Below are 14727 nucleotides of genomic sequence, written 5' to 3'. Positions count from 1 at the left end.
ACAATGCGTCCATTTGAATCCTCCTGCTGCTCTTCTTTCATCAGCTACTAAAGGTAAGAATAGTCGGAACCAGGTGCTCATTTCATTTCCAAACTCATTCTCAGCCTATCTCACTATTCTCCTCTGCATAGAGGACACACAACACACATTTGCATAGGTCTTGAACAGCCTGTCAAAACAATACCCCACATTAGTTCATATAAAAGTCACACGCAACGTGGCTGCTTATGGGATCATCCTCTCAATGACTTGTGATAGATCAGATACATTTGGAATTCAGGGGAAAGATGGACTCTGTACTGAAGGTGAAATGAGAGATGAGGAGAAGGTCGCCGATGCCCTTCATGCCACCTGCTGTCCTGGCGCAAAGCGCTGACACAGGGCTCCCCACTCACACAAGCACACCTGTCTAATAGCATCACCTTGTCACAGTGTCACTTAGCCTTCTGCTCTAACTCCTCCATATTCATATCATAATGAAAACACTATCAGCTCACGGCCACTGCGTGTACGTGATGCTGTTTTTGTTGGCATTCATCTGACCTTCATCTACTATAGACACACACACAGACACACACACACATCATGAATAAACAAATGGACACCTGCACACGTGGCCAATCGTATCACCTAATGTCAGTTAAAATGTCACAATTGGCAGCTGTCCAAACTACATTCACCTGTACGGCAACTCGTAACGTTCCCCTGTCGCACCTTAATTTGATAATACCGCCCACTCCCATTTCCATGACCCACATAGCACCACTTCCATTTTTATAGGCCAAGACAGCCGCCTATTCCAGATGATGTCTAATACCCTTTTCTGAGAGCTGACTATAAAGACACTGTGCCCTTTTCATAAGCCCCCACCTGTCTGTCTTTGCGCGCGTGTGCACGGTGTTGGCATTCTACGGTCTAAGAGGTCAGAAAACTGGAACTTTTGTTGGAACCAAGAATCTTATAATACTTACGGATGGGTTCAGGATACGTTCAGTCAGTTTGTTGTTTCCCCAGGGAATGTCAATGTCAACAGTGCCACATTTGAATGCTCTTGCAATAGAAGGAGGGAAAAAGAAAGTCTATTGTGAACAGGAGAAATGCAAACAAGCTTTGTATCTGTCCTTTTGCCTTATTACTTTCTGAATTTGTGTGTCTGCCTTTGAAAATGTCTGGAGGTTTTATTGAAGCGATTGTGTAAACATCTTTATGTAGAATGTGCTTTGAGTGCAAATGGATTGCAACCCACACATTTTATTGGCGTACATGTTTGTGTGGCCCTATAAGCAAAGAGCTCCAGTTATGCAGAGCGACCCTTAACCCCCCCCATCTATCCTTCTCTTACTTAAATGTACATTCCAAGGTTTAATGCATTCTTCCTCGACCTGCTTATTCTCTGTATCCCTCACCTTTGGGAACCCAGCTTCATTCCTCTTTATCCCTTCCTTGGTGCCCTTTCTCCTGCTCTCGCGCTTCCCTTTCCTCATTATGCCGCAAAGGCAGACAGACACTACACCAAGCCATCGCTCACCTTTACCCACCCTTCGTTCTTTCCATCACCAGGCGAACAGCTCACACTCCCACGCAGACAACATGCATGCTGGGGAATACTGTGCTCGGTGCAAGGTTATGACTTATGGACTTTAAACCTTTTGGAAGGGCAGCGATGGGATGATGACAGTCATGTCCACCACCTGAAGAGGTCTTGATAGACATACCACATAGGATGTACATGTACTATATGCTCAACGTATTTGGAGTACCAACAAGTATGTTGGAAAAAGGCCAAGAATACATACATTTCTGCTCTGATCGATCCAAATTACCGTACTATCACCAGACACACACACACACACACACAGGCACGCACGCACGCACACACACACACACACACACACACACAGGCACGCACACACACACACGCATACACACACACACACTTGACAAGAGCAAAATGTTGACAACCTCTTAGGTCTGGTTTGCAACACTTAAACTCCTCAGAGGCACAGATCATCCATTATATGGTGCGTGTGTAATTATTCTCTGAGCATCTAGAGAGAATCCATCATCAAGCACTTCCTAAACGTTGCGCAAGTTATGTGCGGTATTATGTTGCTTTAATTCTTCATTTAAATTCTATTAATATGCCTGATCTCATTAAGCTGCCGCTGTTGACTTTACACATGCACACACTCACAGATCATCTCCCGGTGTTTTCCGCTCATTCAAGGATGGCGCTCAGGCATTATTAGCAATATGTGTTTTGTTCTTTGTCATTAAACTGAGTGAGGTTTGGGGAAATAACAAACGCAAACGACTATGCTCTTCATCGGGTGGTCTCGAACATTCTCAGACATAATTGCAGACTTCATGCAGGTTGCTTCTTTGTACATGTACTTTGTGTGACTTTGGTAAACAATATTTTCCTCTGCGCTTTGTGGGTGTTTTGGCCTGTAATCAGACACCTGGTGTGAATCTATGTAATGATAAACAGCCCAGCTCACATTAGTACATGTGGCTGCGAGGTTGGAGTAAACTATTATGTATCGAAAACCTTGAATTAAAATCCCTATGTTTGGGATTTTTGTTGTTTTCTAATTTGCTATTCTACTCTATGTTCCCCGCCTTTTATAATGACAGTTATAGTCATTAGTTATAACGGAGAAAAAAAAAAAAGACGGTTTATTCCAGTGTGTGGTTTTCCATTCCCTATTTGCGTTACATAGCTGTTACCTTTTGAAGTCTGGACCTCAGCCATCACTCTTACCAACAGAACATGCGCAAAAGAAAGTGGTAGAAAAGCAAAACACTGAACAAGACGATGGCTTGGCTGCAGAAATGTTGGTGATTAATTTGACTCGGGAGACAAAAGCAGAGAAAAAGGCCAGGAGCATGTTAGAGATTATTAATCCTCATAATGGGAGGATCATTTTCATATCCCAATTCTCCAGCCTGTACGCTCTTTTCTTTCTCGTTGTCTCTGTCTTAATTACTACATTTCTGTGGTCTGTTGCAGTAAGTTGACCTAATTTTTCTTCACTGGCAGAATATCGCAACTCGAACGAGGTTTTATACTATATGGTTTCACGTGCGATGACAGCATCCTACTGTGTAATGTATAATCCTGTACTATACTGTTCGCCTTTGCAACCCAAATGGGTTTATTACAGAAGAATGCAATGGTTATTGGTGGAGGGGGTCCGCATGTTTGTGTGCTTTGTTCAACAGAGTAGGCGGCTCAGCTAAGCCACATTTGCAAAACAATTATAATAAGCCTTTTGATCTCCCCGTGTCCCAAAATAAATAAAAAAAAAAAAACTCAAATTCCTGGTTTTGTGTTTCGTGTAGCCTACTTGGTTTTCCTTTCAAGTCTGCCCGATTCATTTTTCACATTGAGGCAGTAATTGATAAATAAGGGCCCTTGTCTGATTGCAGGTGCACATGTTTCCCTTTGGCTTATTGGGGGCTTTAGACCAATCAGTTAAGGGGATGAGAGATGCAGCATATTAAAGGTCAAGGCGGTATGGACAATTATAGCCTGGTGGTGTTGATTAGATCATTACAGCATCTTCTTAAAATAATTAGCATTTGTAGACTCTGAACTGTTAGTGCGCTGAAGGGTATTCTTGGTCAAAGAAGATCACTGCTAATTAAAGATGTTAAGCAAACTCCATTCCTTCTTGATGGTCTTTTTAAGTGCAACAAATGCAATGTGCGATTCATACTGAAACATCACACGGGGGGAGGGATCTTTGGTCAGTTTGATTGCCAAATAATGTTTTCCATTTGTTTTAGTCCTGACATATTTATGTATTTTAAATAACTGAAATGTCACAAAATGTGCTAATCCCCGGCGTTTAATTTTCCTCGATCACGATAGTACCTGTATCAGAAGATAAAGAATTTGCTGGGGGGAGACATGATGGTGGTCGGCAGTCGTCAAGCGCCGAATCATAATGGTCGAGGGGGGCGTGTTCGGTAATTATCAACAAGCGTGGGCTGAAGGGGGGTGGTGGCAGCAGTTGATGGCTGTGTCACGCTCAAAGATAATAGTCGACTGGGGAAGGGGTGTGGCCATCAGGACATGAATTTGCCACCTCTGCTAAAATGTCATCAGTTATCTTTGACTAAAACTAGACTAAAATAGTCATCGACAAGTCTAACTTTAATTGAAATAAGAGTAAAATGCTCAGACTTTTATTTGACTAAAACCTGACTAGACTCAAACAAGTATGAAACTAAAATAAAAGCTTGTGACAAAGACGAGACTAAATCAAGCCGCCAAAAACAACATTAAGTGGAAGACCTTGTGAATAAATCATGAGGCATTCAGGCTGGAACAGAAGAAAGAAACAGGTTAATTCAAAGGTCACAAATGCAATAGCTGGGAAAATATACTGCACTTGACTTTCTCTGTGATCTTTTTTTGCTCATCCCCTTAGTTTGCATATCATTTCTTATTCTCTAACACTACCATTGTTGATGTTGAAGCAGTGCTGTGCTCTGAGAATTCACAAATGGTTTGAAAATCTTCCTTGACCTTTTTTTATTTTTTATTGTTATTGTACCTTTATTCTGAACTCTTCCAACACAGGAACAACATATCCACACCCCAAGAAAAAAACCCCACAACACCTTCCATTTTGTGTCCTCCGCCATTTAATCATAGTTCGTGTAAACATCGCCTAAAAGTATGAAAGTTAGAGTTTGCTAGTCCTTAGCATTGTCCACTCTCCTTAAGCAAAATCAATCATACCAATTCTTTCTTGGAATGAAATCATATTTATTTTAGCTGATCCGTTTTGGCATTTCTTCTTGGTATCTGCAATGACGACAGTATTTCCAACAACTGGATTTTCAGTTGCAGGTGTTGGGATGGTGATGAAAGGTTTGTGGTTTATCAGGTGCCTTATGGGTTTGTGTACCCATCGAGGTGTTTGTGTGTGCGCTAGTGCTCAAGTTTAAATCCCAAGTATACTGCTTAAGCCCCCTGATCAGTGGTGGTGCATTATTAGATTGGCTTTGCCCGATCTCTAAGCCTCTGTGTATTCTTGGTGTCGCAATTGTGAGCGCTCTCCTGTTCACCATCTCGTTATGATTGAGGAAGAACCACAAAGCGCTGCTCATTCATCAGGCCTTATCAGGTTGAAACACATCTGTGTGCCCACACAGTCACCCGCTCACACGCATGTGCATACACATATAAGCACATACAGATACCCACACGTACAAACAAGCAATTTTTGTCCCAGTCGTTCTCTTGACACCCTCGTTGCATCTCGACTGCTTTACATGCAGTCAAACAAAGTTTGCTCCTGCTGCAGCATCACCGCTTTGTTCCTACTAATCCCCTTGCTGTTTTTGTTCCTCCTCCTTGGAGATTATGTTTTTGAATTAGAAGAGACTTTCTTCTCTTCACTACTCTTTCTCTTCTACAGTAGACAGCCGGTCAATCAAGCCAACCAGTTTTCAAATCTGCAACATCCATTAGCATTAAATGTATTCCACAACATGACAGTTTAACTGCAGTTAAGAGCGTATGTGTCTGTGTATTTTGTAATCTGCATGTCTGCATTACATTGAGGCAATGAGTGATAGGCACAAAATCTTGTTACCGATGCTAAATATCTGACTTGTTTGCTGTTCTGTGTATTCAATCGTAATTCTATGAAGGTAAAAAAAAATATGTAGGATGGTAGGATATGAGAGTCTGAAGGAAGAAATCCATACATACCTCCTTCCGCCCACTCCTCTTTCACGTTGCGTTCTTTTGGTCATAGCAACGTTTTCTTATTCCTCCCACTCTCTTTTTATTATGCATGCTTTTTTCTATGTTTGCTTTGCTGCATCTATGAGGCACTGAGTGTTTGTCAAGGTAGAGGTGTTTTCATTTTGATATTCATGGCGTATCAAAGAAAGCTAAGCCATCGGTATGATTAGAATGCTCGCTCTTCTAGATGATGGCACCGGTCGTATCTCACTTTCTACTCAAAATACCAACAACGCTGCCGCCTTCCGGCTGAAGATTATTTAAAATTGCAAATAAAACAACAGTGGCATTGCTGCTCTATTTTAGTGCCATCACCATTTGCCTAGTATCCCAGCACACCCATCCCTGAGAACGGAGGCTTAGAAATAGTGCTGAACGCACATTCAGGATTGCTGAACATGACCTTGTACTTTTATCCGTAAATGCCACATGTATCAGATGCAGGGCGCAGAACCCTCACTCCTTTTTCAAGCCTCACCCCCCACCACCACAACCCCCTGACACCCACCTACACCCATGGGGAAGGAGATTTCGGAGTCTTACGTGTATATGTAGGACATAGCTCCACAGTACCCAAACGTATCAAGGCTGTTTGATACGTGAACTCTTGATAAATACCATCATCTTAAAGATGCAGAGCAATCACTGGCGAGGAACCGCTTAAAACATTGCTAGATTGCAGGCATCAAGAAATTGAATGCTGCCCTATTCAATTTTACATGAACAGACACTACATACACATTTATTTAACACAAAAAGTACTGTGCGAGCATTATCAGCAATATGTGAATTGAACTATTATTTAATATTGGCTTTAATGGGATATAGTACGTACGTACATATTTTCATGCAGTTCTGTTTACTTAGTGTCATAATATTAGTGTCATATCATTGTATGGTTGAAGACTGTAGGACAAGCACACAATTACACACGCACGTACGTACACGCATGCACTCACACACACACACACACACACACACACACACACAACTTTGATGTCACTGATAACACATAAAAAAATGGAGCTTTAAACAGCAATAACTTTAAAGATAGGGTTGAAAAACTAGTAGCATTAAACCCCCATTTGCTTTCCTCCATTTCATATGTCTACAGATTTACTCATCTCTCTTCTCTTATCTCTCTGCCTGATAGATAGAGATTCATATGAGGAAAAAAAGATGATCAACAAGGAGGGATTTATATGAGGGAAAAAAAGATGATCAACAAGGAGGGATTTATTGAGGGTTGTCACGATACCAATTTTTTTTTACTTTGACAATGCAAAAATAAAACTGACAAACTTTTTACAAAAATATTATTGATTCAAAACATTAGGACATGCTTAATCAGAAACATTTTAGACATAAATACTATACTGGTACTGGTGCAATCCCGTGCAATACTAGATATATCCATTGCAGATTGACTGGTTGGGGCAATCAATTTGGTGAATAGTAGTTCTCAGCTACTCATTTGAAGTTAGCGACACTAGACTACACAACTTCTCCATATTTTTAGTTCCATATTCATAGCCATTGCAAGATTTTGTTTTACCAGTGACGGCAAATTGCGGTGTAGTTTCTTGTTTTGTAGCCCCTGCAGTGCAAATATGGGTAACCCAGTGGCATTTACACGAGGCTATGCTTGCTCCACTTTCTGCCCTTAATCTGCTACATTCTGCTTATGGCATTTTACCATTCCCTGGTGTTCTCCCATGCCGGAGTTCTTGTGTTGTGCATTGAGCCAGTGTTTTACTTGAATGCACACATTTTATGATTGCTATTCTGTTGTGTCTGTGACAGCTCAGTTGGGTGTGTATGTGGCTGGATTTGGAGACGAAGCCTTGTTCTATTACGCGCTATCTGCATATGTCATGTTATGTGAGATGTAGGTTCTGCTTTGCCCAGAAGGCACCTTAATTTTTCACCATTCTGCTACACTACCCTGCCCTGTATGGATGTGTACTTCCACACACTCTTCCTATTCATCGCCCACCCCTGTCATCATCGTACTCCCCCGCTGCAATCACCACCCACCCCTTGCCACACACGTGCATGCATAATCAAAGCAGGGCGCTCTCTAGATTAATACTTCACAAAACTCCCTTCAGACATTCTCATATTTTGCCCAGTTTCAGGTAGCGTCCCTCCCCACGCTCTGCTCCCTACTCACTCCCAGCTTTGAATTTTTAACCTCCCCTCTGAATAAGATATGCAGCTGGCCTCATGGGGAAAGCGAAGGGGAATGGCGGAGTGGGCATGTACCATAATGAAAGGAGGAGGTAGGTGAGGAGGCTGAAGGGAAAAGGTTTTCCCTAAACGCGCTTTCACATCTATCCCCGTAAAACTTCACTCTATGTTCAATAATGCATGGCCATTTCTCAGTCATACACCCACCACTCCCTTTTTTTTTTTTTTTTTTTTTTTTTTACTTATTCTGCCCTTCCTTCATCCTCATTTTATCAGTTCCCCAAGTGCTCATCACTGTAACCTAGCAGATTAAATGCAGGGTGAAACTGAGACTGACGAGGCAGGGTGACGGTAGCGAGGCATTGGGGGACTACTAGTGGAAGACGGACATGCCTAATTTGTCATCCTGGGAAACAAGTTATAAGTTTGAAACTGTGGGAGTTGGCTTTGGAGTGATAGCAGTTCAGCGGGGCGCAAAAGCTTCACTGATCTTGAAAATTGCAGTTAACTTTAACAGAGCTTTTTTTTTTTTTTTCTCAAAATTGTTTTGTTCTTTTTGTTCAGTGTGCTGGACTTTGGAGAATTGCTACTTCTGTGTTTCATTGGGAATACGAGACTGCCCATTTCTGAACTTGTGTTGTGTTCGAAGTATTGAAGCTCAAGTAATTGCCTCCCCACTTAGATTAATACCACGTCTATTTGATTTATCGTGTGTTTCTTTTTTAAATCAGATTTTTCTTTTCAACCCACTTCTCTTGGCTGAGCTTGCCCCAGGACAAAAGAAGGGTTTTGTTACAAAGATAAATAGCTATACCAAATAGCTATACTTTTTTGAGCTCATTGGTGAGGTTATTGTGCTGCTATATCAATTTCTGATGTTGTTTCTATAAACTTAGCTGAACTTTACTGCTGGGTAGAGCTGCACATGTCAACTTGTTTCGGTCGTGTGACGCGAATATTAAATCCACAAGCTTGCAAAATGAGTCAAATAAACAGATGGATTTGGAAAGTTAATTTGCAATGGAGAAAAGGCCCAGTGAGGAGTCAACACAAGAGCCTATGCCCAAGAAAAAGAAAAAAGGTGCATTTCACAGACAATACTAGACAACACATTTGAAACATGAATTCTATGGCCAAAGGTGATTACCACGCACAAAGCCCAATTTGCGACGAGCAGCTCTCCAATGAGTCAATGCCAATTGCTGTCTTCTGATTCTGAAAACTGATTCGTCCACAAATGTAAGTGGCTTGAAAGTGTTACACTTGGTGGCTAACCCACGTTGCAAAGGTTAAAAAGGCATTTAATAATGGTGAGAAAAAAACTGTGGATTCGCATTTATTGTTGTATTAAAAAAAAAAAAAAGAATAGGTAAATCTGCAGATGCTGACTTTGCGGGTTCAGTCTATATAAACCTGCTGCATTCACTTAGTTGTTTGAGCAATGTAATTTGTAAGAAAGTTTGTGTATTTAGTGTAATTTGTTAAATCAAGGAAGATACCTTTGAGAGCTGGCTGATTAAAATGTGTTTTTCTCATTTCGTTTTCTTGCCTGTAGCAGTAGGTCTTAAATTGGCGTACTACTAGAAATAAACACAAATATGTATATGTTGGACACAACAATTACCGAGTGCCTCTTGTTTGCTACTATTGTTGGACAATACTTATGTAGGGCACTACAGTCAGGCTAGCTGAATGCTTTGCTTTTTGACCTTTCCGTTGGTGCTTGTATGCTTTTATTGTCTAAGAGCTTGACAACGGCACTGAAAAGCATTATTTCCACCTCTTGTTGTTTGCCACCACTCCACTCAACTCCCGCTCTCCAAATAGGTTATTTAGGTCTTGGTACTTAACTGTACACAGTTAATGGTCAGGCAACATGTGCACACGCACACACTCTCAGCCAATAGGACTCCTTAGAGATTGCCTGCTTAATACTTCATGGCACTTAAAGGCATCAAGCAGCCCTGTGGTGCTCCAACGAGGCATAACGTGCATGAAAGCCTGTTAATTTTTCCCAACTCATTCCATCTTCCCCTTTGTGATGTCCGCTTGCCTCAGGAAACCAATGCATGCATCAAATTCCAGTCTGTTTTCAACCTACTCTTCTTTAAGTATATTTACTACTAATACTGATAGTACGAGTAGTTGTACCACTCGACAATATATTTCAGTATTTAGCCGTGTTCATAGTTGCAACAAATTCATCTCACGGTCACATTTCTTGAATCGTTACCCGGTTAGCTGACATTTTAACCGAGGGCGGTTGCTTATCGTTGTAGCGGATTCATCATCACGACGCCGTTGTCACTTTTTAGGAATGATGGTTCTTGAAGTTCTGCTAATCGCCACTGTGTGTTGTGAGTAAGCATCTAGTCCTGCTGAGTTTTCACTTAAAATTTGTCACCTAATGACTGGACTTAATGAGGACTTCTTGACGCATACTATGAGATTTTGGGGACTCTTCAAAACCTATGACCTAGGGACTTGGGTATCTGTGGTAGTGTGCGACTAAGAAGGCATTGTTGAAAAAGTGATTTTGTCTCAATTTAGTTCTCGAGTGTGCCAGCTTTCATTTTCCAAAATGATGTTAGTGAGGACAGGGGAGAAAATCAGAAACACATGTCCTTATACATGTGCGTGCGCGCACACACACTCACACAGTCATCTGGGTGAATCCTGGCTTTGTCATGCTCTGTTCTGTAATCCAGTTTAGGAGGATTAATTAGGAATTAAGGAGTGTAATGTTATTGGTACTTGATCCATTCATACACATGCTCTTTTGCGCACACGCATTCTGTGTTTGAGAGTGTGTAGATGTGCAAAACTTTATTCACAAAATTGAAAAGCAATTTCCAGGATTTGTCTGACTTTATTGCTTTCTAATTCTTCTTCCCCTCTGTTCCTTTTCTTGTACTTTAATCGGAGCTGTGGAGCTAATCGAAAAAGGATCACAATATTGATTTGCCTCCATACGACTGGGCCCTTCGTTTTCTATTACATTTTGGGGAATTGGTGGAAGTCAAAGCACACCGGTTCCAATGAGTGCAGTGGCAGAGGGGGTTATGTTTGCTTTGGTGTACGTAACCTTACCTTGTGCTTGTGGGGCAAAATATATTTCTGGCAACATATCGCATTATCTCTCATGCTACTGTTCAGCATCAGATATCACTATCCACGTGTTGTTTCATGATGACATGTTTTGTAACATTTGCCTGCTTTGCTTCTGATGTCTCTGTTGGTTTACTTTGAGTAAAATTCAAAGCATCAATCACATTAGCTATGTTCACATAGACGCATTTAATCGGATTAAAAACATGATCGGAATAAAAATGCTTCATGCACCCTAATTGGAATATTCTGCCCCGATCAAGCCCATTCCGATTAAAATTTCAAGGGGTGGTTTATGTCAATTGATTATCTGATCAGCGTGCATAAAACACTTATTCCAACAGTTTGGAACAAACCACCTTTATCGCGGACGTCTGTGACGTCAGTATAAGCATTTCTGTAATTCCAAGTAGCTAGTAGAATCAGCGAGCAAAAGACGTAGCGGGTGTAAATGTCCTCCCGAATGATATATTACAGCTCCATTAGGAAGTATTAACTCGATGTAACAGCGTAACGCTAACGTTTAAAGTAGGAATGGACAGAGCGATGTTTTGTTGACACAGAAGTCACTACAGTTTCTTCTTGTACTGCTATTTCCGGTATATTTACCATCTGTGCATGTCAGAATGATTTGTGTGACGCATGAACACACAAGTCCTAATCAGAGCAATAGTTTTAGTGTCAATGAAGCGTGTGTCCTGTCATCATTTTCATCCGAACTCTGATCTGATTAAAGAAATTGTGTCCGTGTATATCAAGGCAATGATAACAGAAATATTTTACAATTTTAAATGTTAAACATGCAGGTACATCATCCATCTTGGTAGAGGGGGAACAATGATTATTTCTTAAATCAAGGTTTTTAGATTTTATAAACCACGTTGCAAAATGTATTTTTCGATTCCCCCTACATCTTTTCTTTTTACAGCTGCACTTGCTGCTCCTCATTTCCCCTGGCACTACCGGCAGCCTTGTTTCGAATAGGCATGTGCAAGTCACCCCACGTTTTTGTGGAAGACATTTCACCCCTTATTGAACAGTTTTTTTCTTTTAATTTCTAAGCGTATTAGTCAGAGCAGATACTTCATTAGTCATTCCAGATCATTAGTATGCCTGCTACACCCAGCGAGAGGAGCGGTAGTCAAGGCATTTTGCAGAGAAAAATCCCAATCCAAATAAATAAATGCATTAATAAACGACTCGTTGACGACTCCAATTAATTTTGATGATATTAATCGTCGACGTTGTTGTGATTAGTCGATTAATCTTGACAGCCCCAGTATGAAGCAGAACAAAGAGTGGCTTCCTTTTGTCCTTGAGTTAAATCTTTCAAGTCGTGTATTTCTTTTCCATTGCTCCACTTATTTAGCTGCTCGTTTATGCTCTACCATGTCCATACTCGAGTACTAAGGCTTTGAATGGAGATGGATTTACAACAGGAGGGGGGAAATAAATTTGTTTATGCTCATATGTGAGTTCTCAAGCTGAAATGCTTTTTGTGCACCAGTCTGTCCAGAAGCAGTGAGGTATGTTGATATTTGATATTGTTTCCATTCATGGCTGATTACATTTGCAGTATGTGACTCATGGAGCACTCAGTGGTTTATAGCAGTGTCCCCCTCTTTCAGTCATCAGGGTTTTAAACACACAAATATACAAGGCTGCCTCTCAACTCTCTCCTCCATTTTCTCATATAATGAGCTACAAAACATTCATTTGAGCAGCAGTGGGTTTCCAATTTTCATTCTGGGTCCACCACCACACTTAGACAATATTATCCATCAATCTACTAGTTGAAGCTCTGTTTATTAGTCTCCTTCTAGTAGCCTGCCTCCAATGTATTTTTTTCCCTTGCACATTTCCGTCTCTGTGCTGCTCCCTATTTCCCTGGCACTACTGGCAGCCTTGTTTTGATACGCAAGTCACCCCACTTTTCTGTCGAAGACATTTTATTCCTTATTGAACAGTTTTTTTTCTTTATTTTCTACACGTATTATTCAGGGCAGATACTTAATTAATCATTCAAGATAATTAGGCATGGGTAGTGGCTTGACTTGTGTCTGCAAAAGCCATACTACAATCTATAATGATTGTAATATGCTCAGTTTTTCTCAGTTTTTTTCTTATCGGTCTATTATTTTTTTAAATAATGGACGGTAAATGAGAATACGTTATTATACGTGATATTTGGGTCGTGCCTACATTGGAACTTAAAATCATTCAACTTCTATTATTATAATATAATCAATAGCCACTTAAAAAGGTGCCTGATATGATAGTATTGTTGGTTTGAGCCTCCATTAATACATCTGGTGATTGGGTTGGATTGATAATTAGTGTGCGTGCGTGTGTGTGTGCGTGTGTGCGTGTGTGCGTGCGTGTGTCTGTGTGTCTGTGTGTAGTATAAGGACTGTGAGCCTTCTTTTTTAAATTATTTTTTGTCAACAGAATACTTTGTCTTTTCTCAGTGAACAATATATGATTCTTAGTGACTACTTTTTGCAAATGTTTTATATGGTTTTCTGAGGTGTATAATTTGGTGCTGCTTTGGAAAAGTGCTGCTTTGCCAGTGATTACCCTTGCGATGTGAAAGGAAAAAATAACAAATTCATGAGTCAGGCTGGATGTATTTCGTTAATTTATTAACATGTCAGTATGTCATTATAATCTCCAGGTGACAGTTTAAAATTCACAATATTGTATTATTTGAAATACATGACGGTATTTGTTGTTGGGGAAAAAGTAAAAAATGAGTGAACAAGGGCAGCTCTTCCTCCAGGCAGTTTGGCCTTGAACACTCACCAGCCTGCTGGTGCTGAAACAGAGAACCTTCTGGCCCCCCCTCACACACACACACACACGCACACGCACACGCACACACACACACACACACACACACACACTGAAATGCCAGGGGCAAGTGCACAAGCATACACAAAGAAACTTGCATACATGCTTTCATCACGCACACAAAAGTTCTGTAAATCATCCTTCCTATCTGGTACTTTTTATCATCGCATCCCATCTTCTTTTAGTCGTCTCTCCAATCTGGTTCTGCCTCCTACCGACACTTTCTATTCCCATATCTTGCCTCGGAGACAAACTCCGCTTTTTCATACTCTTTCATTCTCTTCATCCTTATCTTGTTTCCTCGCTCCTTCACACATCCAGAAGCTTTAGGTTACTTTGAGGATGGTTCTTGTTCCCTCTCTCCTTTTTCATTTCCTACTCTCTTTATACACACTCATACACACCCTCGTCTTTCTCCTCTGTGCCCCATGTCTCCCTCTCTTTTCAGCTTTGGTTTTAATGCATTATGAAAACGGACTGAGGCTATGAAAGTGAAACAGAACAAGTTTGGCTGTTTAATGTGGCTCCTTTCACTCCTCATGTCTGCCTCTGTGTGCGTGTGTGTGTGAGTGCATGGTCATGTGACAATTTCCATGCTTTCGTAGTGGTTTTAGAGAGTGTGTTGCCACATTTGCAACAGCCTTTTGCTTTGTAATGTGTGAGCGTGTGGTGTACGGCGTTTTTGTCAGTTGGTCTTCGCGCATGTTCCGAGACATTGCCACTGTTCAATCTCCCCACATGCATACACTCTGGCCAAGCATTAAACTGCATGAATAATACAATAGACAGGCACGTTGCGTGAAACACATGTT

At 40.9% G+C, this 14727-nt stretch overlaps 1 protein-coding gene across 4 annotated transcripts in view; it reads left to right on the top strand.

Annotated features, from left to right (window-relative positions):
• LOC125965704 (protein diaphanous homolog 1) overlaps positions 1-7031 on the top strand; it is a 35307-nt gene extending 28276 nt beyond the window's left edge. For all 4 annotated transcript variants that reach the window (XM_049733580.2, XM_049732175.2, XM_049726772.2 and 1 more), the window contains one exon: positions 45-7031. In XM_049733580.2, the coding sequence (XP_049589537.1) occupies positions 45-157 (113 nt within the window). In that variant the 3' untranslated portion in view covers positions 158-7031. The remainder of the gene's footprint in view (positions 1-44) is intronic.
• Positions 7032-14727: the final 7696 nt, after the last annotated feature.

This window comes from Syngnathus scovelli, chromosome 1, assembly GCF_024217435.2.
Source record: "Syngnathus scovelli strain Florida chromosome 1, RoL_Ssco_1.2, whole genome shotgun sequence".
Taxonomy (NCBI): domain Eukaryota; kingdom Metazoa; phylum Chordata; class Actinopteri; order Syngnathiformes; family Syngnathidae; genus Syngnathus; species Syngnathus scovelli.
The sequence above is the reverse complement of the archived record's forward strand: the minus strand, read 5'-3'. Positions and strand labels throughout refer to the sequence as shown.